Source organism: Artemia franciscana, chromosome 7, assembly GCF_032884065.1.
Source record: "Artemia franciscana chromosome 7, ASM3288406v1, whole genome shotgun sequence".
Classification (NCBI taxonomy): Eukaryota; Metazoa; Arthropoda; class Branchiopoda; order Anostraca; family Artemiidae; genus Artemia; species Artemia franciscana.
In genome coordinates, this window is record NC_088869.1 from 19,906,706 (window position 1) to 19,916,353 (window position 9,648).

Here is a 9,648-nt window from a genome sequence, read left to right on the forward strand (position 1 = left end):
GTAGAGCTAAGAGAAAGAGTCGAACTTTAGCTTAAAGAGCGAGGAGTTGAGGAGGAAAAGCCCCTTTTATATACGGAGTAATTTCTGTTCGTTTTAAGTTTTAATGTCGCTCCTTGCTTTCAGTTAAAAACATTTGTTTTTTTTGTTTTTTTGATTTTTTACTTTTTTCATTAAGATTCCATGACTTTTAGGGGTTGTTTCATCCTTTTTTCTAAAATAAGGCAAATACTCTCAGGCTCGTAACTTTTGATGGGTAAGAATAAACTTGATGAAACTTATATTTTTGAAATCAGCATAAAAATATAGATTTTTTTTATATATCTATCGGTATCAAAATTCTCATTTTGAGAGTTCCGGTTACTATTAAGCCGGGTCGCTCCTTACTTACAGTTCGTTACCATGAACTGTTTGATATGGCGTCAATCACATGAAAAACGTTCATTTTTCCAAAATTATGGCTCTACACGAATTTTCTCGAGCTCCTGACCTATTCAGAACGTCTACTGCTTCTTGTGGAATTCTTGTGGAAAATCTTGATTCTTATGGAGAAAAACTAAACGGATTTCAATATATTTATCTTAGCCAAGTAAAAACATTCTGTTAATTAAAAACAAACAGACATTAATTTTGAAAAACTTTTTTTCACAGACAAGTAAGGAGCTATGTTAAACCAAAGACGGAGAGAAATAAAGCCAAGCAATATTTCAAGCATATATTTCAATAATATTTCCTATATTGAATATTAAGCTTGAGAAGAAAGAAGACAAGTCAATACTTACCCAACCAATATTGGATATTTAGCTCCTTCCTCTATCCCAAAACGGAGGATCTGCGCAGGGCCGGAATTAAAGCTTTGACACTTCTAGGCTAAAACGTTTTGCCGCTCCGTTTTTGCGAGAATTTTCTGGGAAATCTCTGAAAATTCGGGGGTAGTGCACTGACCTGAACGCAACTGATGAGCCATAAGTAATGAAAGAAAGAGGTGGCCACGGAATTCCTGTGTTAGTTTATCACTTTTATTCCTGTGTTATGTTATTAATCACTTTTGTGTGAATATGCAACACGGTGGCGGGGTGCACCTGGCACTTTGACGATAAATCACAGCAGTCCAGTTTTTCTTAAGAAAAATCATTAAGTGAGAAATAATTGCGCCCCCTAGCATTATGCACCCCTAGGCCCGGGCCTATTGGTAAATCAAGTCCTGGATCTGCTTGTAACTGCATGCAAGGGATAGATGGGGATTGCCTGTTACAGAAAATCTTTTTGGGTCACCCTGTATTAAGTTAGTTTTTAGTTTTTTATTAATTAGCATTAGTTTTTTGATTAGCACATAAACCTTTTTGTTTTTATATCCTTTTCAAGATGTTTTTTTTAGCTGTCAAATAGCTTTTATAAGAAAAGGAAATCAACTATATAATCAAAAGAAAAACATTTCATGGATTATAATAGTGTTAGATTCTTACTTGACCGTTGTAAATCCTGGACAAGTAGAGCTAAAGACATTAAAAATATCGAAAATCTTCAAAATAATCTATTCTTCTGGATAATTTGTATTCTGAATGTCAAACATATTATTGTTTTAGTGTTTTGAATTTCAGGTTCCATATCATGGGCATCAATTTTGCCATTAGATGTAATAAAGTCGAAACTTCAAGCGGACAGTCCAATCGATTCGAAGTACAAGGGTATAATTCATTGCGCTATCTCATGTTATAAGTCAGAAGGGTATACCATTTTCGGTAGAGGATTCTTGATGATGATGATTAGAGCATTTCCGACAAATGCTGCCACCTTTTGGGCTTATAAAGCTTCCTTGGATTTAATCAATTAGTTTTATATTTGTCAGCCATTGTTTCTTCACGAACTTGTTACAAGGAAGGAAATACACAGGGGCGTAATTTGCTATGGGGGTGGGAGGAAAAGTGCCCCTTTTGGACATTGGTTTTCCCCTCCCCCAGAACCCCCCAGCTGAAATTTTATTTGTATCATCAGGTTTGTGGCTCATTTTTAACTTGTGGCACATTTTCTCTGATATGGCACATTTACAGAATGTGGCACATTTTCATTTTTCGTTATATGGCTTATTTTTCAGTTTTTGTTGTCATTTTCACTTAATTTGGAAAAATTTGCCCCAACTTTGCCCGCTCCTCTTGCGGGGAGCAAGGGGCAAACCAATGCCCCTTATCATATCATCATATCTATATATATCATCAGGTTTGTGACTCATTTTTCACTTGTGGCACATTTTCTCTGGTATGGCACATTTGTACAATGTGGCACATTTTCATTTTTCGTTATATAGCTCATTTTTCAGTTTTTGTTGCCATTTTCACTTAATTTGGAAAAATTTGCTCCAACTTTGCCCGCTCCCCTTGCGGATTTTGACGAAATCACGCCGCTGGACAACACCACCCCTGAAATTTAAACCAGTGCTCAAATCTTGCCTTGCTTGTAGGTTTTTACTAAAACTGTTTTCTACAATTGCTCAACTTTGCTTGGTTATGTTACCTAGCTTTTAGAATCCTACTCAAAAATGTTTTCAGTGAATAAAAAATGAAAGGAAAGATATTGATAATTTTTGGATGGAGAGAAGGGTATCATGAAGCTCAAGCTAGGTCGTATCCAAGGAGGAGTGGTATTTGTTTTGAACTAGCCCCCGTAGTTTTTGCTAACTCGTAAAAATGAAGCAAAAATGCATGAAAAAAAAAATATGCGTTTTTTTCCCAGAACCCCCTGAACAAAAATCCTGGATGTGGTCTTGAGTTTAGGGTAGTGCGAACCTGGTGAATAGCGAATCTCACCAATTATAATTTAAAACCAAGAAACGTAGTTTTAGATAAAATTTCAAATGTAAACCAATCGCCTATTGACACTAATTCAGGAATGGTGACTATTATAATATTAAAAGTAAAAGTAAATACGAAAAGAAACTTATGGGAAAGGTAAACATAAAAAAGGTAAAGAACACGGCATTAGACTTTACAGTCCCTATCGGCGGTGCTGATCTCCGTTTCTTGGCCCTTTAGCCAGGAAGTGCAATGGGAGAGGGTGAAGGTCGAGGGCCAACCATCTTGTGCTTTCGCACACCCTTCCTTTTTAACTTCCCCAGATTTCTCCAGGTACTCTTTTAGAGCTGGGTCAAATCTGGCTGAGCTTACAAAGTCACGCCACTGACCCCCGTCTCATACTAAATAGTTGGGTACACTAAGATTCAAACCCTTACTAGACAAAGGATCCATTTTAGATTCGGTAGCGCCAAAATGCAACAATAAATCTCATTTTCTTTTTTTTCTACTAAGACTAGTAGCCATCTGGAAAACCATATAGAGATGGTTCAGAGATCATTTGAAATTTAATGGTTATCTATCCACTTTTATATTGATTTTAAAAATCCAAAAAAGGGGTTTTTCGGAGAAAGCAGAGCTATATCAACCCAAAGACGAGCAGAAATAGATTCAGAGAGTAATTAAAACTTAAAATGAATAGAAATCCTGATCAATGAATAAACGAGACCATAAACGAACAGAAACTACAATGGATAATTAAGTCAGATCTAAACCAAACAGAAATTACTACAAACAGAATTTGGACTAACGCCTCCTAAGCCTTCTAAAATCTAGAGCATTATTAACACTTCCTCTAAGAAAATTTATATTTCGAGCAGTGTAACATTTATTTGCAAAGTTATGAATAACAACAACAACAAAAGAATAAGGGAAATACCACACTAGTCAAGATTACTAAAAAGAACTGTTTGCTATACAACAATATCCATCCCTGGAAATGTCAGCCACTTTTAATTTATTAAGGTTTGTGTTCCCTGTGAAACACCTGATTCCATTCGTCGAGCCAGAAAATTATAGCATTGCTTAGACTTTTCCTTAGAGAATGAAAATATTCTCTGAATAATCTGAAAATAATCGGTTAGAAGTCGAAAATTTTTTTTTAGTTGTTTGTTTTGAGTTAGCGTTTAAATAGCATGGGTATTCTTCCCTTTTTTACGTGCCATTGAGTCTTTTTGAGAACCTTGAATTTGCCTAGAATTTGCACTGCAAATGCCTTGAATTTGTTGTATGATTGTGTTTTTTTGTTGTTGAATCTTATCATAACAGAAAAAGAAACACTATTTTCGACAAGAAACACAATTTTGGACAAAGAAACTCTATTTGTGAAGAAAAGTCTTTAGAAATCAATGAATGTGCCTAAATTCTACCGAAGAGAGAAAAATCACACGATCTAGAATTAATTATAGGTAGTGTCTAGTCTGGTCATAGCTTGCTGATGAGGACACTTTCAAAGCAGCAATTGCTTTACTCTATCGTAGCAAACTTATTCATTGTTGTTGGGTTTGTGAGAACCGTCTCAACATTCCAAGCCCTCACCAAGAGAACGTCGTAGCTGTTACTAATTAATTAATTAATTTATGGTTGGCTGAGGATCGAGGGTAAGGCTCCAATAGTCAATTACCCCCACAACCCAGGTGGCTGAGCCTGCAAAGTCATGCCACTGACCCCCACTCTAAGCCAGGACTTGAGAGTTTTGAATTTTAGAATCCTGAAGGATTTGAATCTACATCATGAAAGGCATAGGGTTACAAATCCAGTGTGCCCTTCACTCAGCTAAGGGTGGCGCAGCAACTGCTAATACTCAGATATGCTGGAATACAATCAGCCGTCCATGTATTTCTTGCCCGGAGTCTATTCTCCAAGTAACCAGCTCGAGTGTGTGCGCAAGACGCCTAAAGACTGTCATTGATAGACATCAATTAACTGATTATTAAATCATTAAATAACGTTCTCTGGGAGCCTCATATGTGTCCTTCAGCAGGATATTCCGAGAATTGATTCGGATTAAAACATTCACAATAGACTATTCGGAGAATCAACAATAATATATCCCTATGTGTCTATTTGTGACTCAAGCTGAAAAAGCTGACACGAGGCTGATGGGTATCAATATTTGTGTATCGAATACCGAGCAGCGCCTGCTGAAAGGAAACTATTAAAAACGTAATCCTTAAAGTTAAAATAGTCTTTTTTTGCTAATATTTTTAAGTAATTAAATTTAAGATTGAAAAGCGTCAATCAGTTACGTAATCCTAGTCTGTAGCCCATTGCCTAACTTCATCTATGCCCACTGAAAACCTCGATGTTGCAGTATTTTCTTTTGATTATTTCAAAATTGCAAATTTATTAGGGCAGTAACCCATTTTCTACCGTGTTGCCACGTTGAACCCTGAAGATAAATATGCAGAACTAATTACCCAAGTTTGACTACGGTTTTTTCCCCTGAAAGACCCAGCCTTTAATAATTTGTTGAAAGATTGTTACGTTTCCAAAGAAAAGCTACAACTTCTTGAGCTGTTTGATATCACATGCTTTTAGCTTATTTTGCCAATTTTTCACCCTCGTTTCTTTTCTATTAATTTGGTACCTGCTGCTGCCAAAAAAAACATTACTGCAAATTAAAATCTTTCAAAGGCGAATCTAGAGCAAAATCTTGGGGGGGGGGCAATGTGACAAGAGCACCAATAATCGACCAAATCAATAAGTTTGTTTTAGAAAGAGTAACAAACAGAAAAATAACAGATTTTTTCTAAAAATCTGGGCCAGGGGGCCCCCGGCACCCTGGATCTGCCAGTGAAGTCTTTTTCATTAAAGATTTGCTTTTCTTAATTTAAAGATATATATGATTGTGGAAGTTTCCGCTTTGCTAATTCGAAGATCCAGATTTTGTAAAAAAAAAATTCACTGTCCCTGGTACTCCTTGGTAAGAGAAAACTACCATATTATAATATTCTTGATAGTTCCCCATAAGGATCTACTAAACATTCTGTCAGCTAATTGAAACATGCAGAACCAGTAAAATAAAAATTTCGAGCCGTAATTCTCGATAAAAGAGTTCAGACTTGACATAACATGGAACTTTTTAGATTATAGCTCGTAGATATTACAGTAGCAACGTTTTAGCCATTTAGATAAAATCACGAACTTCACAACTGGACGGGCGATGTAATCCCATCAGGTATGACGTTATGGGGCTTCCATTTCTTAAATAATTAAATTCAGATAATAAAACTGCCTCTATCTTTCATCTATGCTTGCTTCCGAAAAATCTTACTCTAACCAAGCCACCCCATGGGGCTTATACAAAATCTTAGTTGAAGCAATTTCATTGTCTGAATTCCAGTTGGGTGCGGTCTGAGATAAGAATTTCCTGGTTAAAAATTTTACTGCTTTTCTGCTGTGATTTTTAAAGTGATTATACATTATAGCTGTAGTGAATAGTCTGTGTGTGTTTTGTGTCCAGGAACATGTTATAGTTACATGGGATTTGTTTTGCCTCCGATCATCTAAAAATTTTGCTTTTTGTGTTATCTATGATAACTCCTTATTTATTTTAGGTTGCCCACTACGTAAGAGTAGAATATTTTTGTTTTGTTGTTCTTTTTCTGCGTTTAAATATTTTGTTTTGATTCATGCTACAATGTGGTTTGAGCGTTGTGTCATATAGCTGCTACGTAAGTGTTTTGTCATGGCTTTGGTTGGATTTTTTTTTAACAATTAACCAAATACTTTATATGCACAATGTGGGTTGAGCGTTGTGTCATGTAGCTGCTAAAATTTGTGCTTTTTGTGTTATTTTTGAATTTAAAAACTCCTTATTTATTTTAGGTTGCCCACTACGTAAGGGTAGAATATTTTAGTTTTTGTTGTTCTTTTTCTGCGTTTAAATATTTTGTTTTGATTCATGCTACAATGTGGTTTGAGCGTTGTGTCATATAGCTGCTACGTAAGTGTTTTGTCATGGCTTTGGTTGGATTTTTTTTTAACAATTAACCAAATACTTTATATGCACAATGTGGGTTGAGCGTTGTGTCATGTAGCTGCTAAAATTTGTGCTTTTTGTGTTATTTTTGAATTTAAAAACTCCTTATTTATTTTAGGTTGCCCACTACGTAAGGGTAGAATATTTTAGTTTTTGTTGTTCTTTTTCTGCGTTTAAATATTTTGTTTTGATTCATGCTACAATGTGGTTTGAGCGTTGTGTCATGTAGCTGCTAAAATTTGTTTTTTTTTTGTATTATCTTTGAATTTAAAAACTCCTTATTCATTTTAGGTTGCCCACTTCGTAAGGGTAGAATATTTTTTATTTTGTTGTTCTTTTTCTATGTTTAAATATTTTTGTTTTGATTCATGCTACAATGTGGTTTGAGCGTTGTGTCATGTAGCTGCTACGTAAGTGTTTTGTCATGGCTTTGATTGAAATTTTTTTTAAACAATTACCTAAATATCCTATATGCACAATGTAGGTTGAGCGTTGTGTCATGTAGCTGCTAAAATTTCTGATTTTTGTATTATCTATAAATGTAAAAACCCCTTATTCATTTTAGGTTACCCACTTCGTAAAGGTAAAGTTTTTTTTTGTTTTTGTTGTTCTTTTTCTATGTTTAAATATTTCTGTTTTGATTCATGCTGTAGGTTTAGCGTTGAGTCAGTATCATTAATCGTGCCTCATCAGCAAATGTGGAACCTAAAAAGTAAAATAGGCTGCTAAATTTTAATTCTTGCAATAGCACACGCTAGCTCTGAAACAAACGATACACAAAACAACATGATACAATATCCCCTTGAATTTCTGTAATTATATATATATAGCTTAAAATCTTGGACAGTAAAATGTTATATTTATTAGTTTGTTACTGCAAATATTAAATTTTTATTAATATTTATTGCGTAAAATCTAAATAACTTTTTAAAGTTATAGAAGTGAAAACATTTAAAATTTATATTTTCGTCGATACACTCTTTTGATTGTTATTGAAAGTAATTGTGCATTAAATAATCCCTTTTAATCTTAAGACCAAGTGATTACGCATTGTAGCGGTAGTGAATAGTCTTTGTGTGTGTGTTGTGTCTAGGAACATATTCTAGTTACATGGGATTTGTTTCGCCTCCGATCATCTAAAATTTGTTATTTTTGTATTATCTTTGAATGTAAAAGTCCTTATTCATTTTAGGTTGCCCACTTCGTAAGGGTAGAATATTTTTGTTTTTGTTGCTCGTTTTCTGTGTGTAAATATTTTGCTTTGATTCATGCTACAATGTCGGTTGAGCGTTGTGTCATGTAGCTACTACGTAAGTGTTTTGTCATGGCTTTGGTTGAAATCCTTTTTTAAAACAATTAACTAAATATGCTAATTTGTAAATTACATTTGAATATTATAACTTCTTATTTATTTGAGATTATTCATTTCATTAGGGTGGAATACTACTCTTTTTTTCATACGGACTCCAGCTACAGAAAGGGTCTTGTCGGCTTTGGTTTAGCTATTCTTTTATTCTTTTTCATTGTAGTAATATCTGAAAATCCTGGTTTTCTAATTATCTTTGAATCTGAAAACCCCTTAGGCAGTTGAGCCAACTTCAAAAGACTTGAATGTTGTTTTTTCATTTTGACTGGAATCCTGAAAATGGTTTTCGAGTCTTTGGCGCATCTGTTTGTTATCAAAAACTAACTAACAACCCCGAATCCAGATTATCATTGAATCTAAAAGCCCCTTATGCATTTAAGTCGACCCGCTTGATAAAAGTTGAACACCTTTTTTTGTGTTATATCAATTTTGTTGTATTATGGATAAAGTCTTTCAACCTGTTTTGGTTAAAACTGAATAAATAAATTTAAAAAGAGCATAAGCTAAAATGAATACTTAAGTCAAACTTAAAATATACAGAAATTAGTACAGACGGGAGTTTGCTGCTAAACCTCCCCTCCTACTAGTAAACCTTCTAAATGCTATTGTGCCATTTGTGCTTTATTAAAACTATATGAGTTCTGAACAGTGTGGTCTAATTTTTCAAAACCTGTACAAAAAATAAATTAAGCCACAAAACCAAAAATAAAAATAATTAATATGACTGGAAAGAACTAATGAAAACAAATCGAAAATTTATTATTATTATCATTATATAATGATGTTAATTCCTGGAAATGTCCACAGTTTAATATTAAAGTTTTTATTTACAATACTTATTTTTATTTTTCAATTTTAAAAAAATATATAAAAAGTTTAAAATATATTGGATGCGTAGAGAATCTTCTGAAATTTAGTTGAACATCTCAACATTCTCTGAAAGTTTCATCTTAGAACCTGTAGCCATCCCAAGATGGATATGCGTACACACGAACACCTTTATTGCAACCTTGATGTCTTTTTGACATCCCCCTTAATATTCCTTAATATTTCCCTTAATATTTCGTGACGCTTAGTAGATCCCTTTGAACAACCTGAGTGGATTGGCTTCCTCTTGACCAGGTCCAATATCCCCCTCAAAATTCTCGGTTTTACAAAAACAAACTTTTTAGTTTAAAGCAGCATTTAGTTTTAGACTATAATGGTCCAATTTCATAATTTTGGAGGGTGGGTATGCCAAATATCCCCAAAGACATAGTTGTTGGACTGTTCTACTATGCTGAACAAAATTGCTGTATCAAAATTTTAACAGGATGTGTTTGGAAAATGAATGGGCTTGAAAGAAGAGCTGCTTGCCCTTAAAAAGGACTCTTTTTAAGAGTTACTCTTTTTTTTACTCTTAAAAAGGACACCAGAGCTTTTAATTTTGAATCAAATTAGCTCCTTTAAAAGTT

The 9,648-nt window shown here is 34.2% G+C and overlaps 1 protein-coding gene across 2 annotated transcripts in view; it reads left to right on the forward strand.

Annotated features, from left to right (window-relative positions):
- The window catches only part of LOC136028950 (solute carrier family 25 member 45-like), a 57,075-nt gene extending 48,836 nt beyond the window's left edge, over window positions 1-8,239 (forward strand). For both annotated transcript variants that reach the window (XM_065706948.1, XM_065706949.1), the window contains exon 7: window positions 1,599-8,239. In XM_065706948.1, coding sequence (XP_065563020.1) covers window positions 1,599-1,831 — 233 coding nt within the window. In that variant the 3' untranslated portion in view covers window positions 1,832-8,239. The remainder of the gene's footprint in view (window positions 1-1,598) is intronic.
- Window positions 8,240-9,648: the final 1,409 nt, after the last annotated feature.